The sequence below is a fragment of the Rhinoraja longicauda genome, chromosome 5 (genome assembly GCF_053455715.1).
Source record: "Rhinoraja longicauda isolate Sanriku21f chromosome 5, sRhiLon1.1, whole genome shotgun sequence".
NCBI classification, from domain to species: Eukaryota; Metazoa; Chordata; class Chondrichthyes; order Rajiformes; family Arhynchobatidae; genus Rhinoraja; species Rhinoraja longicauda.
In genome coordinates, this window is record NC_135957.1 from 59,667,177 (window position 1) to 59,684,587 (window position 17,411).

Consider the following 17,411-nt stretch of genomic DNA (forward strand, 5'->3'; position numbering starts at 1 on the left):
AAGAGATATTCTATTTCAATGAAACATCATGTGCACAATGGTGTATTGCATCAGGAAAGTAGAGCTGTTTGATCTGCATACTCCTGTGTCATACCTTAGTGAAACAAATTGTGGTTATAAATATTGAGGGGTTATATGGATAAAATAGAGCTGTTCTAAGTGCAGAGTATTAACCCTAATGAACAGAAATGTTCTATCTACACAAGAAGATAATACCTCAGTTCAGCTTGCATACAAAACACAAACTTGCTATACCTCCATAAAGAAAAAGAGATGCATACATATTTGCTGGTACCAATCCAGTTTTCAGGTCCATACAGATGCTGAATTATCCAGTATACCAAGTTGTGCATGCTAACGGGTTACATGCCAGAAATATGTCACCAAGCTTGTTACCCAAGGATGTGAATTAGACCTGTATGGAGGAAAGATCACAAAATGCTGGAGTAACTCAGGCAGCATCTCTGGAGAGAAGGAATGGGTGATGCTTCAGGTCGAGACCCTTCTTCCTGTATGGAAGGAGATGTGTTGTAACATTAAAAGGACAGTTGGTGGGAGCATTGGAAAATATACACTTTTACCAAATTTAGTTTCCCTAAACTCATAACCCAGCTTGAGGGCAGCTGAGGTCAAGAATGAGAAGTCCATAAGCTGCCTTTCTGTTGAGTGAAACAATTGTTGCGAAATGCCATGAACTGGATATAGCTTGAAAGATATTTCATTGAATGTGCAGTCAAGATGTTTAGCAAAGTTCTCCTAATTTCATTGAGGAGCATCCTTCACTGCCAACCCTCTTCTGTCTGCTTATTCCTCAGTCCCTTCCAGCCAGGTGTACTGGATGCCAGTAACACAGTCAATTTTAAAAAGCAGGGGTTTCTTACCGTAGTGATAGCTAATAAGAAACAGTGGTTCTTTTGCCAATTGGTATGCCAATTTGCTCTCGAATTTGCTTTATCATTCACAAAAATTACAGTTCAACTAATCTTGCCCTCAACACCACCTTCCTGCATTCACCCCATATATCATAGTTCAAATTTGAGAAAGTCTCTATCTACAACTCCAATTGCAAAGAATTGCAAGGATCCATGCCTTTCTATGAGAAAAAATATCTTCTGGAATTTGAAATATATACTGTCTATTGGTTCCCCTATATCCATAAGACTAGCTATGTCCTCAAAGAACTCTGAAAAATTTGTCTAACACAATTTCTCATTCAGAAAACAACTGCTTGATTGTCAAATGAGTTTCTGAATGACGCCGCTGTTAGTTCCTATTGATAGATTCCAGTTATCATGTATACCTGAGTGCTATAGCTTAGTGAAGTAGTAAAATTTGAGTTAAAGGGTACCATATCTCAATAGCACAGAGCATTGGAAGTTCAGGAATATTTTAAAGAGATTGTGGCGTCATGGAGCTGTCCGTCCAAGAATGAGGCAGCACACTGAGTTATCCAACACCACTTTATTCCGTGTGTCGCACCCTCCTTCCCAACTCTCTTATCTCCTGCTCTTGGACTCCTCGTGACCTCTCACGAGCCTCTCACGAGCCAAAGGTTATGTACTGTGTGTGGCCCACCACCAGGGGCCGCTACATGACCCCCCCCCCAGAACCAGAGGCGCAGAAACGGTCGGGCAGCCGGATGAGGCGGCCGGACCTTGTACGCATGTTCCCGTGCAAACGAGTCCTGCCCTGTAAGGGCAAATTAGGTTGGACCCGAGATGGAGGACGCCCCCAACGACGGGGCTGGGCCTCTCGTACTGGCTCGCTCAGGTCCAAATGGGCCGGTTTTAAACGGGCCACCAATACCGTCTCTTGCCGACCCCCCATGTCCAATACAAAAGTCGTGGGCCGATGCTTCAGCACCCGAAAAGGACCTTCATATGGGTGCTGCAAGGGCGACCTGTGTGCGTCGTGCCAAAGAAAAACGTACGAGCTGTTGGCAAGAGCCGGAGGCACATACGATGCGGTGATCCCATGCCGGGATGTTGGGACAGGAGCCAGGGCGCCAATCCTTTCCCGCAGACGGACCAACATGGCGGATGATGACTCCTGGGGGTCACCGGTGTTCGGAATAAATTCTCCGGGCACGGTGAGCGGAAAACCGTAAACCAATTCCGCCGATGAAGACTGCAGGTCTTCTGTAGGGGCAGTGCGAATTTCCAACAGGACCCACGGCAACCCGTCCATCCAGCCGGGACCGGTGAGGCGTGTTTTTAAAGCATCCTTAAGACGGCGGTGGAAACGTTCCAACAACCCATTGGACTGGTGGTGGTAAGCCGTTGAGTGGTGAAGCTGAGCTCCCAATAGGCGAGCCATTGCAGACCACAGTTCCGACGTGAACTGGGCACCCCGGTCGGACGTGATATCAGACGGTATCCCGAAACGAGCAATCCAATTAGCTACTAAGGCACGTGCGCAGGACAAGGCTGAGGTATCAATGACTGGGATGGCCTCGGGCCACCGCGTGAAGCGGTCCACTACCGTAAGCAGGTGCGAGATGCCACGGGACGGAGGCAGCGGCCCCACGATATCTACGTGGATATGGTCGAAACGCCGGCGAGGCACTGCGATGCCTTGAACCTTCAACGTTTGATATGCAATACATGTCCGGGCCCAATGCCTGACCAGCTTTCGCAAACCATGCCACCAATTTTGAAGCAACCAATTCCTCTGTCGTGCGAATAGATGGATGGGCCAAAGTATGAATGGCATCGAAAACCCGACGACGCCAGGCTGCCGGAACAACAGGCCGCGGCTGTCCTGTGGAAATGTCACATAGGACGGTGATACCGGCGGGGTCCAAAGGAATGTCTTCGAGCACCAGACCCGTGATGGCAGTTCGGTATGCCTTCATCTCCTCGTCTGCCAGCTGTGCTGCCGCTAAAACAGAATAATCAATTCCTGAAACCATGTCGAGAGCGGCTATCACCGCCGGGCGAGACAAGGCGTCTGCGACCCGATTACTTTTCCCGGCGATGTGGCGGATGTCCGTGGTAAACTCCGAGATCGCCGTGAGTTGGCACTGCTGCCGAACGGACCAAGGATCCGCAACCTTGGCAAAAGCAAAGGTAAGGGGCTTATGGTCGGTAAAAGCGATGAAGTTTCGGCCCTCCAGGAAATACCGAAAATGTCTAACTGCCAGATGTAAAGCAAGCAGCTCCCGGTCGAATGTGCTATATTTACATTCCGCCGAAGTAAGCTGGCAGCTGAAAAAGGCAAGAGGTTGCCAGTGTCCGTCAAAAAATTGTTCTAATATGCCACCGACCGCAGAGTCCGAGGCATCCACGGTTAGTGCTGTAGGGGCGTCGACACGCGGATGCACTAACATCGTCGCCCGAGCCAATGCTTCTTTCGCCCCCTCAAATGCCGCCACGGTGACGTCGGACCACTGCACGTCCCGCCGCTTGCCTGACAACAGATGGAATAAGGGCCGCAGTATTCTCTCCGCCGCCGGCACAAATCGGTGGTAGAATTGAACCATGCCCGCAAACTCCTGCAGGCCCCGCACTGTGGATGGTTGTGGAAACCGGCAAATGGCCTCCACCTTGTCTGGTAAGGGTACCGCGCCATGCCGCGTCACCCGGTGGCCCAGGAAATTGATTGTTCGGAGGCCGAACTGGCATTTAGCCGGGTTGATCACCAGCCCAAATGTAGCAATATGTTATAAACAGCTAAATGTGGTCCACAGAAACTCCTGCAATAAATCTCCTTTCAACTCCCAGGAATTATAAATAAAAGGCCTTGAACTTCAACGATAAGGCAAATCAGATGAAACAGAGCTTAGCATTCAACTGGAGCTCTGTGGTTGACTGATATGGTGTGTCTTGAAAAACCACCTGGGGAATAGTAATTGCTCCTGATCATTACTTGTGTTTCACTGCCACCTTGTGGCTGGATGTGAATCAAACTTAAATAGATCAAATGAAATGGGTCTGCTGTGCAAAATTAAAAGCCCCGATTAACATTATGATTTCATAAGACAGGTCAGAGGTGCGGTGTTTGTCATGATAAATAATTCTGCCAAATAAGTTTACCAAAATGCTTGCCTATTTAAAATCTGCTGTGAATGCAATGTAACAAGGATAACACGGAAACAACTGTTGAAATTTTTTTTAAGCCTTTTACCAGCTGTGCCATTATGCTGCCAATTGAGAGATGGGGAGGTGGGACAATTGGGTCATTAATTTACGGTGCACAGTTATCTACTTTTGCAGATGAGTCTCATTGACAGAGCTGTTCAAATCCACCCAAGTAGGGTTTGATTAGATTGGATGACCAAGCAATTGTGAATCTTTCCGCTCATTTAAGATCTGCCTGGTTTTCAATTCCAACAAAGTCAGGGGAGAGACAGTTTTTAATGCCAGAAATAACTTGTTCTGAAGATGAAATTTGTCCCAATCAGTGTCTGAACTCAATAGATTGGAAAGACCCTCAAAATGCATGGTGGGAAGGACGAGGGAGAGAAGAGCAGGGTAGGAATTAAAGATAGAAACAAAAAGCTGGAGTAACTCAGCGGGACAGGCAGGCAGCATCTCTGGAGAGAAGGAGTGGGTGATGTTTCGGGTCGAGACCTTTCTTCAGAGTTACTCCAGCATTTTGTGTCTATCTTCAATTTAAACCAACATCTGCAGTTCTTTCCTACACAGGGTAGGAATTAAGGAAGATTAATAATCAAACATAAATGTGGAGGGAAGTTCCATCTTCATGGAAGAATAAACTTGTCCTAGAGTCAGTGCAATACAGTAACTGTTTTGCAGAGAGGTGTTCTCATTCCAAATATAAGATTCTGAAAAGAATTGAAGGTTAGTTTTGAGAAGCCATTTCCTTGGGCTGTCAAGCTAACAACAATTTTCAAAAATAACATGAGATTTGTGGAATCCATGATATTTCGAACAGCTCATTTGGCATTTGATGAGATAAGAAAATGGCTATGATTATGTGAGCTATTTGAAAAATAAATAGAAGGCACAATCAAAGACATATATGTTGGGTGGAAAGAGATAAGAAATGGCTGTGATTGGGACAATATTCGTGGCATCAACAAGTGACTTCATATTGCCCTTTTGGTTTTTGCTTTAGTACACTAAGGAACGTAGAAAAACAAATATATAATCTTCTCCAATGCACAAATTAGTAGCAAACTTCCCAGTGTGTTTGGAACCGTGTCCTGAAGCAGGGAAGGTGATTTTTTTCATGATCTTAGTGCATAATTAATAAAAAGAATCTTTCTAGAAAAACATTACTGACATCAATTATTTGCTTATTTTCTATATGGAAGAATGGATAAAGAAGACAGTGTCATAGAGACGCCAGAACAGTTTCTACTCTGCTGCTATCAGACTCTTGAACAACCTTCTCATATGCTCAGGATCAATTCTCAATTTTCCATTCTACCCTATTGTGGCCCTTGCATTTTTTTTATCATCATTTTCTCTGTCGCTATGTTCTGCACTGTTCCTTAATTATTTTTTGTGCTACCTGAAATACTCATGTATGGTATGATTTGCCTAGTGCATCTCTTCACACATGACGATAATAAACCATACCAGTAGTAAAAACACATCACTAAAGATCTTCATGCAAGCGAAGTTGAGCGAAAAGATGAAAGTCGAATGAAGATAAACAAGGAAAGTAACAGGAGAAGGCCTGAGACACCGATATATTTTCTTAAACGTATTACTATTTCATACATAATTACAGTTCAGTTTCATGATTACTTTGTTTAAACTAAGATACTTTCGGGACTTTACTGGCTTCTGATGTTATCCAATCTTTAATGGATTGTTTATTATGTGGATGGACATTACTATAGAATTCTACAGTACATTATCTTCAACTGAACATATTTGGCTGAGCTAAAGGGATGGCATTGTGCTTTCTATGTACAATGGTTTTTTTACCAGGATACTACTTCACACTGACACTCTGGGTTGCCAATGGTAAGGCTTCACTCGAAGATACCACCTCACACTGACACACTGCCTCAATAGAGAAGTAAACCAAGGAAAGTATTTGTGGCCATGAAGGGTCTGTGATCGCTTATTCTACAATTTATTGCGGCCTAATGGCTAAAACAGATGGATATTGATGAAGCTGAGACTTGTCTCTGATCAATGTAGATTAACTAGGTTGCTGCTTTCACACCATGGTGTAAGTTTTCAAAAATGGATAATGGCCTCTGAAAACTACGCTGGGTATTCATTTTGCTATTCACCACTGGAACGTATGGGTAGTTGCATTGGCACTCCCTTACAATAAGTTTTGTTTTTTGTTTTTGGTTTTGTTTGGCAACTTTGTTATCCACAGAGTTACTCCAGCATTTTGTGTCTATCTTTTTTTTGTTATTCTTTCATTCATTTGGATTGAAAACATTTTCCCCTAACAAAGACTAAAGAATAGAATTTGGGAGTAAAAGATAATTAATTCTGAGAGTGAACAAGCCATACAGTTGTCTAATTCTATGCGGGTATTAAAGAGTCAGAATATACTGACATTTATATTTGTACAGGTCAATTGCAGTGTCGGGAAGTTTGACTGAGGCCAGGGTAATGAATCCACATACTGGTAAAGGAGAACCTTTGAGATGATTGGTATGTCCGTTCCACCAGAACTTCTCTCCAGAAAGTCATACTACAGACCAGGCAACATGAGCTCTCCTGCATCGATGCCCATGACCCTCAAATAATAAGGGCAAGGAGCTGTAATATCAAGGTTATAGACTCATTCTGTCAATTTTTGGGAGACAGGAAATAATTCTTGAAAACCTCAGCATCTCTACTCTAAGAATGTTTGCATTAATTAGGTTTAGGTTTCCCTAAAGGTAGGTGTTTAGGACAAAACATGCTAACAATTTTGGTTTAACTTAAATGTGTTAACACTGCCAGATAAAGCAGGGAGAAGCATAAAGAAAGTCATTCATTACAGAAAAATAGATTAGGATTTGTTTTCTGTCTTGGTAGTTATATCCTTTTGTACCAAGTTGGATCAATCTGTTATTTAATTCGCACAAATGATTAATATTCTAACATATAAACTAGATGACGCCAATATGCATTATCAACAAAGTGCTGCATGCTCATTGCAGTTGAGATCTTGTTTGCAGTTTTGATGACTGAAAGATTCTACATAAATCAGCAGAGAATTTTCTTGGTGCATGTACCAACACTCTTCTACGACCAAAACACCCTCTAAAAAAAAATATTCATGTGTTCTTTGGTGCCAACTTGTTAATTTACTAAAACACAACAGTTGTCACTGCTGGGCTGTATACTCTGGAACTTACTCCATGGACCTCTTCATCTCCCTCCTTATGACCATTTGTAAGCTATATCTTTGATCAAGCTTTGTAAGCTCCTCCACTGTATCACATGGATTCATAGCACGGAGAGAGGTTGTACAACTCATCATCTCCAAGTTAGTCTAAATTGACTTTTACATTCATCCTGCTTTCCAGCTCCATAGGTCATGTGTCTTCAAGGGTTCAGTTGAATGCAATAAGGGCTTTGACCTCAAGCCCACTTTTTTCTGGTATCTCCAGATTTCCTCCACATGTTATTTTTTACTGAACTCTCCTCCGGTTTATCTACCACTTAAATCTACATTCCCTAGGAAGTGACCTCTCTGCTTCTCAGTGTTCATATTTTTTTAAATAATGTCTTAAGATACATTAGGGGCCTTTTTCTGCTATCAAAGGAACCTATAAATACAAATGGTTATTTTTGTTGTCTGCGTGTGCTTTTCTTTAATGCCTATCTAAACAAACTAAGAAGGGTTCAGTTTACTGTCTCACTGACAGTGACAGCAATACCAGCAATGTGCAACATTCCCTGAGTGTGTCTTGACTGTGAGGCAATGATGCTACAAGTGAGGCAGCTGACACATCGTCTCAGAAAACAAATCAGTCTTAAAACAACACAAGCATTGACGAGGTTAAATGCGCTAATGGACCAGGTGTCATTCCGAAATCAAAGTTCAGTAAAGATGGAATGTCAGTGCACAGTCCATTACCTGGAAGCACTTTTTCTGCCAAACATTTTCTTCTGTTATTTTCCCAGGCTTTAATTTCCCTAAAACCAAATGTTTTAATCACACATGTGGTAACCATTTGCTGACCAGAAACAGCAAGTTGGTCCTGCCAGATAAGTGCTATTTAACACACTAAATCATTTTTACAAGAGATGTTAGTTGCATTAGTTAGCATGGTAGTTGTGAAATTTACTTTCAGTATTTGTACACTAAATGTCATCTGACATTTGAAACTATACTTGTACCTCTTTCCATACAATGTGCTGTTGATTATCTTGCCATGGGTTTTGGAGAAAGGGGTTGTGACTAGGGGTTGGGACCCAAGAGTTGGTAGATACGGTGATAGCAAGTGAATGGTAGGAGAGCGATTTATATCTCCTCCTCTGCTGACTGACAATGCCATTAAAATTTTCAACTAGTGCTATTAACTCTTTTAGAATACCAATACATTTTTGTGTACATTTTCCCTGATATCCATTTAGACTATCCTCTAGAATCCCAAATTACTAATTCTTCATGAGGTTTGATAAATGGTCTTTAAAGATGAATTGATTCGCACCACAAAAAAAAAAACAAGCTTTATCTAGATGCAGGTCCCACATAATACTGTGCAAAACTGGATTTTTTGGCAGGACTTATCTTCACAAAAATGCTGTAGGCATTTGATATTTATTTGTAGAAGAGCTATACATCTCAAGCATTTCAGTCTCTGAAGTTGAGGGTCTCTGTGTGTACTCAGATGTGCTTGTTGGCAATCACATTTGAGGCTTGAAAGAAGGCAGTTATATTGAACACTTGTGTTCTCCAATCATGCCAGATTTCAGTGGGAGGTTTGCACATTGTGTGGGGGTGGGATTGGTGTATGTGTTTGCAGCTCAGAATAGGGGCAGAATGAATTTGTTGCCAGGATCAGGCAGGTCCCCTCAGAAGTATGGAATATGTTGCCAATATTCAGCTGGAACCCTTAGGCAACGTACCATTGTGGGGCAGTAGGTGAAAAGCCTTCTAGATGGAAAACAAGAGAGTTCATATTTCAGACATTGGCTTGGTTACAAGAAGTACAAATTCAAAATGTTAACTTCTCTGTTCCGATTCTAAAACAGCCTGACCAGCCTTGTCTATCGAGCACTGCCATTTCAATCTCCAGCAACAGCAGCCCAAGGCTTTTTGGTTTCATTTGTTTATCATTTGAATAAGACACCTCTTACAGTTTTATAATTTTGAATACACTGTATATTATTATCGGTCTGGGAGACCAAAAGCTTTTAAAAACAGAATGAGAGCAAGGGCCGCAAAGTAGCGGAGTGGTAGAGTTGCTGCCTTACAGCCCTAGACAGCCAGGTTCGATCCTGACAACAAGTGTTGACTGTATGGGGTATGCTCGTTCTCCCTGTAACCGCGTGGGTTTTCTCTGAGTGCTCCAGTTTCCTCCCATGCTCCAAAGATGTACAGGTTTGTAGGGTAATTCGCCTTGGTGAATATTGTAAATTGTCCCTCGTGTGTAGGATATTGTTAGTGTGCGGGGTGATCGCTGGTCGGCGCTGATTCGGTGGGCCGAAGGGCCTGTTTCCGCGCTGTATCTCTAAAGTCTAAAGCAAGGGAAGGCAGTTGAGCCTTTGACAAGCACTCAAAGCTGGCAATGTGCGAAAGACAAGACTGCCGGGCTGCAGCACTGGAAACAGAGAAATTATAAAGTGAGGTGACCCACCCAAAATGAGTGTAAACCGGCTGCGAGAAATAACAGATTCTTTCACAGCATCAAGAATGCATTAGGTGGCTGAATGGCAGGCAACCTTGGGCAATTTCTGCTGCAAGCCTTAGAAAGAATAGAATTTTTTTTCCTGATTTCAATCCTTGTCCTGGTGTCAGAAACCTTTATGTTAAGGCTTAGCCTTGCAAATTATAAGTGGATAGTGATGAGGAGGACGGGTGGGGGGCTGATTGCCAGATGAGTGGAATGGACGGGAGGAAGGGGAAAGAGGGCATATAAAAAATATGGGCCTCAGGGATTTGATGAACTGATACAAGGGGTGGTGGTGGGGAAGGAGCAGCGTGACTGGAGTGGTGAGAGATAGTGGGGAAATGGGTGTGCATGGGGAGGGGAGAATATTGGAAAGAGTGGGGAAGAAAAGGGTCATTACATAGCATTGGAGAATTCAATATTCGTACCATTGGGATGTAAGCTAGTCAAATGGAATATGAAGCGCCAATAAATAGCCCTGTAATGATTGCATGGGGATTGGTTGTGAATGGAGTGTGCAACTGTTCTGAGTTTTTACAATTTTTTTATCAACGAACACGATTGCAAACATACTGTAGACATGCACTTGAAGTTTACGTTTGCACCACTGTGGGGAGCTGCAATTGTATATAGTTAATCTTTCATACTAGCTAAAGTTACTTAAGAGGAATAACGCAGGGCACTAGCGACGCGGCTCATTGTGGTATCTGGCATTTATATTCAATCCAACTGGTGAGGATTTAGAATTTAATTTAAAAATCAGTTTCAAATCTAAAATTGACTGCAGCTGTCCAACATTTGCATCTCAAGGAACCTTCGCAGATCAGATGTTCGTGGCAATCAAATAAAGTTTTCATTGTTAATTTTGCTCTTTCATGATATATAAGTATCTCCAACGAGGCCAACGTTTCACATGTGTCTCTAATTCCCCTTGAGAAGATGATGGCAAGACATCTTCTTGAACCTCTGCCATCCTGTGCTGAAACTACTCCAAGAGCTGAATCAAAAACAAAAAGTGCCAGAAACTCAGCAGGTCGGGTAGACTTGTGGAAAGAGAAGCAGACTTTACATTTCAGGCTGGAGACCCTTCATTGGAACTGGATTTTGACCCATCAACATTCAAAGGCAGTCATATATAAGTCATTTATAAAGTGAATGGACAGTAATCTTCAGGAGGTGGTATTGCCATGACCATGGTTCCTTTGCCTGTACCCTTCCAGGCAGATGTTTGGAGAGTGACATTGAAGAATCTGGGGTGCAATTCTCCATCTGATCCTCTACAAGAAATGCTTTTGGAGAATCAGGAGGTGAATCAGTCCCCACAGAATATCAGGTTTTAGTTTTGTTTAATTTTGTTTATTTTATATACCCGAGCGGCACATGGGCGCAGCGGTAGAGTTGCTGCCTCACAACGCCAGAGACCCGGGTTCGATCCCGACTATGGGTGCTTGTCTGTACAGAGTTTACACATTCTCCCCATGACCTGCGTGGGTTTTCTCTGGGATCTCCGTTTTCTTCCCACACTCCAAAGACGAACAGGTTTGTAGGTTATTTGGCTTGGTATAATTATAAAATGTCCCTAGTGTGTGTGGGATAGTGTTAGTATGTGGGGATCGCTGGTCGGTGCGGATCCGGTGGGCCGAAAGGCCTGTTTCCGCGCTGTATCTCAAAACTAAACTAAACTAAACAGTGTGGTTAATTCAGTTAACATTTCTGGCTAAAGTTGATTCCCAAAATATTGTCAATGGATGTTTTAACAATGTGAATTTTATTAAATGTACAAAGGAGGTATTCTGGCTGTATTTTATGAAGATGCCTATTGTTATGTGAAAGTGCACTGATCAGACTGAGCCAGAATACTGTACAGGTGATGCCGCGGAGGGCATGGAGTACTTCAGTGAATGGACGTCAGTTACACCTGACTTGCCGATATTGTGATTTTGCCGTAACACTTGTGAAAAATGACCACAATAATACACAATTTCTATGAAATAATGCAAAATGAAAGCTTTATTTGACCATGAATCAAAATTATAGTACAACACACAAACTCAGCAGGTGCAGAGGGAATGTACAGGCAGTATTTCAGATGCTGCCTGATCTGCTGATTTCCTCCAGCACTTTGTGTTTTGCTCCTGATTCCACATCTGCATTCCTTGGGTCCATATAAATACAGTAGAATTCCATCATAAGCTGGAGATAAAATAGTTTTGATGCTACATCCCTGTAGTTGATGTGTTTCTTGTGGTGCTTTCTTTAAAATGAAGTAGTTCAAGAGAATTTGGTGAATGTGTCACAAATATTCATAAGGACAAGAGAGTTGAAAGGCTTAGGTGTGAGAATAGATTGGAGAAACTAGAACAGTTTTCGTTAATGGAAAGAAACTTAGTAGAGGAGGTATAATGGATTTTTTTTAAATGTGGGATCTTGTGAATTGGAAAAATATATTTCCACTAGTTTGTGTTGGTCACATAAAAAGTATAATCTAAAATCATCACCGAAACAAAAAAGAGGAAAATTAAAATTCTGGTAATTTTGGAGTAATTAACAAAATCTGCATTTAACAAATTGTTAAATAAAATAGAAAAATAAACATAGAAACATAGAAAAATAGGTGCAGGAGTAGGTCATTCGGCCCTTCGAGCCAGCACTGCCATTCAATATGATCATGGGTGATCAGTGATCATCTAAAATCAAGCATGATTTCCCCTTCAAAAATCCATGCTGACTTTGACCGATCCTGTCACTACTTTCCAAATGCGCTGCTAAAACATCTTTAACAATTGACTTGAGCATCTTTCCCATTACCGATGTAAGGCTAACTGGTCTATAATTCCCTGTTTTCTCTCTCCCTCCTTTCTTAAAAAGTGGGATTACATTGGCTACCCTCCAGTCCACAGAAACTGATCCAGAGTTGAGAGAACATTGGAAAATGATCACCAATGCATCCACTATTTCTGGGGCCACCTCCTGAGTGCTCTGGGATGCAGACCATCAGGTTCTGGGGATTTATTTGCCTTCAGTCCCAACAGTCTACCTAACACCATTTCCTGACTAATGTGGATTCCCTTCAGTTCCTACCTCCCACTAGATCCTCGGTCCCTTAGTATTTCTGGGAGATTGTTTATAAATCAGAGCATCGAGTATAGAAGTTGGGATGTGATGTTGAAATTGTACAGGGCATTGGTGAGGCCGAATCTGGAGTATGGTGTGCAGTTCTGGTCGCCAAATTATAGGAAAGATGTCGACAAAATGGAGAGGGTACAGAGGAGATTTACTAGAATGTTGCCTGGGTTTCAGCACTTAAGCTACAGAGAGAGGTTGAACAGGTTGGGTCTTTATTCTTTGGAGCGTAGAAGGTTGAGGGGGACTTGATAGAGGTTTTTAAAATTTTGAGAGGGACGGACAGAGTTGACGTGGGTAGGCTTTTCCCTTTGAGAGTGGGGAAGATTCCAACAAGGGGACATAGCTTCAGAATTGAGGGACAAAAGTTTAGGGGTAACATGAGGGGTAACTTCTTTACTCAGAGGGTGGTGGCTGTATGGAATGGGCTTCCGGTGGAAGTGGTGGAGGCTGGCTCGATTTTATTATTTAAGAGTAAATTGGATAGGTATATGGATAAGAGGGGATTAGAGGGTTATGGTCTGAGTGCAGGTAGATGAGACTAGCTAGGTCAGGGAGAGTGGTCGGCGTGGACTGGAAGGGCCGAACGGGCCTGTTTCCGTGCTGTAGTTGTTATATGGTTATATGGTTATATTATATGGTATCTTCCTTAGTGAAGACAGAACCAAAGTACTCGTTTAACTGTTCTGCCATTTCTTTGTTTCCCATTATAAATTCACCTGTCTCTGAACATAAGATTAAGTTAGTAGCTGAAATATAAACTACTCAAGGTGTTAAAATTGTAATGTTATTTTTTAATTTGTTGTATTTTTAAACATTTCTGTGAAGAAATTACAGTATACGATCATAGAATGTGTTGATTAGAACCATTATGTTTTGTGAGCAATAATTATAATAAGTACACCATGAAAAACTAACATAGAACCCGTGCAACAAAATGTATAATTTGGGGGGATTTTACACGAGAACAGTTCGTAAAATACCTGAACTTTTGTTATGTTGCTGGCAACAACTTCAGCATTTCTATATTAAACTTAGCCCATGTGGGCATCCAAAATGTGACGAAGTTTTGAAATGTAGTATTGTTATGACAACTGCAAAATAAGATCATTAGTGATTTAGCTGTTGGAGTACAGAATGCCCTGTATATAAGCAGAATCTAGTTATGTTTTATTTCGAGTTAAAGATTATCATTGTGATAAATTATAAACCACCTGCGACTTGCACAAATTTGAGCTCCATGAAAAGTGGTGCTAGTGGGAACTAAAAGGCCTTGAAGTCTCCTGGAGTGAGGGGTTGAAACGGGGTTGCTCTACGCATTTAAGATTGATCCAGATGAACCCTTGATTCATTTAGGCATTGAGGCCGAGTGATGGGATTAATACAGATGGGTGCACACTGGTCAGCATGGATGAGTTGAGCCTAATGGCCTGTTTCCATACTGTACTATTCAATGATTTCTATCAGCAACTTTGTGTATAATATTCGGCTACTGGGTACTCTGGCGGCCAGCGTAAACTAGCGCAAGTGTGTGTCTGCTGCGTAGTCAGTGTTCACTTAGCTGTTTTTACACCAGACAGTAATTGCCCTGCAATAATTGGCCTGAAACTCCATACACTATGGGGGAAACAACAATTGCCAAGAATTCACATCTGTGATTGCTAACCAGTGCTTCCTGCTGGAAAATATTTGTGTATTTGAGTATATGTGTGTTAAAATAGCTTCTCGAGGGAGGGCAGATGTTGCCCGTTCAGTTGTATTCCCAGCCTGCGAAAACACCTTAAGAGTGGAAGGAAGAATAGAAACTAATGTTTATAGAACGTATTATTGTTCTTGCTATTCTTCTATACCCCTTTACTTGTGAACAATATTGATTTAGGATTAAAACAAGATTAACCATCTACCCACTTAATCGGAGAGATGCTTGATCTTCCATAAGAAGCAGAAGAAAATAACATGGAAAAAAGGATTTGTGATCCCAGAGAGGGAAAATGCTAAAGGAAAATGGATATCTTATAACGCCTTATTTGTGCTGACTAGTTAAACAATGTTTGTTGAACCTCATTATCAGAACCATATTATAACAAAACATATAACATATAACAACTACAGCATGGAAACAGGCCTGTCCGGCCCTACCAGTCCACGCCGACCATTCTCCCTGACCTAGTCTCATCTACCTGCACTCAGACCATAACCCTCCAATCCCCTCCTATCCATATACCTATCCAATTTACTCTTAAATAATAAAATCGAGCCAGCCTCCACCACTTCCACCGGAAGCCCATTCCATACAGCCACAACCCTCTGAGTAAAGAAGTTCCCCCTCATGTTACCCCTAAACCTTTGTCCCTCAATTCTGAAGCTATGTCCCCTTGTTGGAATCTTCCCCACTCTCAAAGGGAAAAGCCTACCCACGTCAACTCTGTCCGTCCCTCTCAAAATTTTAAAAACCTCTATCAAGTCCCCCCTCAACCTTCTACGCTCCAAAGAATAAAGACCCAACCTGTTCAACCTCTCTCTGTAGCCTAAGTGCTGAAACCCAGGCAACATTCTAGTAAATCTCCTCTGTACCCTCTCCATTTTGTCGACATCCTTCCTATAATTTGGCGACCAGAACTGCACACCATACTCCAGATTTGGCCTCACCAATGCCCTGTACAATTTCAACATTACATCCCAACTTCTATACTCGATGCTCTGATTTATAAAGGCAAGCATACCAAATGCCTTCTTCACCACCCTATCCACATGAGATTCCACCTTCAGGGAACAATGCACAGTTATTCCCAGATCCCTCTGTTCCACTGCATTCCTCAATTCCCTACCATTTACCCTGTACGTCCTATTTTGATTTGTCCTACCAAAATGCAGCACCTCACACTTATCAGCATTAAACTCCATCTGCCATCTTTCAGCCCACCCTTCCAAAAGGCCCAAGTCTCTCTGTAGACTTTGAAAATCTACCTCACTATCAACTACTCCACCTATCTTAGTATCATCTGCATATTTACTAATCCAATTTGCCACACCATCATCCAGATCATTAATGTAAATGACAAACAACAGTGGACCCAACACAGATCCTTGGGGCACTCCACTAGACACTGGCCTCCAACCTGACATACAATTGTCAACCGTTACCCTCTGGTATCTCCCATTCAGCCATTGTTGAATCCATCTTGCAACTTCACTATTAATACCCAACGATTTAACCTTCTTAATCAACCTTCCATGTGGAACCTTGTCAAATGCCTTACTGAAGTCCATATAGACAACATCCACAGCCTTGCCCTTATCAATTTCCCTGGTAACCTCTTCAAAAAATTCAAGAAGATTAGTCAAACATGACCTTCCAGGCACAAATCCATGTTGACTGTTTCTAATCAGGCCTTGATTATCCAAATAATTATATATATTGTCCCTAAGTATCTTTTCCATTAATTTTCCCACCACAGACGTCAAACTAATAGGTCTATAATTGCTAGGTTTACTTTTAGAACCTTTTTTAAACAAAGGCACAACATGCGCAATGCGCCAATCTTCCGGCACCATCCCTGTTTCTAATGACGTTTGAAATATTTCCGTCATAGCCCCTGCTATTTCTGCACTAACTTCCCTCAATGTCCTAGGGAATATCCTATCAGGACCTGGAGACTTATCCACTTTTATATTCTTCAAAAGTGTCCGTACCTCCTCTTCTTTAATCCTCCTAATTTCCATCACTACTCTACTTGTTTCGCTTACCTCACATAATTCAATATCCTTCTCCTCGGTAAATACCGAAGAAAAGAAATTGTTTAATATCTCCCCCATTTCTTCCAGCTCAGCACATAGCTGTCCACTCTGACTCTCTAATGGACCAATTTTATCCCTCACTATCCTTTTGCTATTGACATATCTGTAGAACCCCTTGGGGTTTACTTTTACATTACTTGCCAAAGCAGCCTCATATCTTTTTTTCGCTTTTCTAATTTCCTTTTTAAGATTCCTTTTACATTCTTTATATTCCTCAAGAACCTCATTTACTCCCTGCCGCTTATATTTATTGTATATCTCCCTCTTTTTCCGAACCAAGTGTCCAATTTCCCTGGAAAACCATGGCTCTTTCAAATTATTATTCTTTCCTTTCCACCGAACAGGGACATAAAGACTCTGTACTCTCAAAATTTCACCTTTAAATATCCTCCATTTCTCTATTATATCCTTTTCATAAAACAACAATTTCCATTTCACTCCTTTTAAATCCTTTCTCATCTCCTCAAAATTAGCCTTTCTCCAATCCAAAATCTCAACCCTTGGTCCAGATTTGACCTTCTCCATAATGATATTGAAACTAATGGCATTATGATCACTAGACCCAAAGTGCTCCTCAACACATACCTCCGTCACCTGACCCATCTCATTTCCTAACAGGAGGTCCAACACTGCCCCTTCTCTGGTAGGCACCTCTACGTATTGCTGCAAAAAACTATCCTGCACACATTTTACAAACTCCAAACCATCCAGCCCTTTAACAGAA

General features: G+C 41.9%; 2 protein-coding genes across 2 annotated transcripts in view; one reads left to right on the top strand and one right to left on the bottom strand.

Moving 5' to 3' along the window:
* The window catches only part of LOC144593817 (uncharacterized), a 174,952-nt gene extending 172,636 nt beyond the window's left edge, over positions 1-2,316 (bottom strand). The window contains exon 1 of the mRNA XM_078399936.1: positions 1,655-2,316. Coding sequence (XP_078256062.1) covers positions 1,655-2,316 — 662 coding nt within the window. The remainder of the gene's footprint in view (positions 1-1,654) is intronic.
* Positions 1-17,411, top strand: part of nt5dc1 (5'-nucleotidase domain containing 1) — a 434,656-nt gene that overhangs the window by 304,290 nt on the left and 112,955 nt on the right. The window lies entirely within an intron of this gene.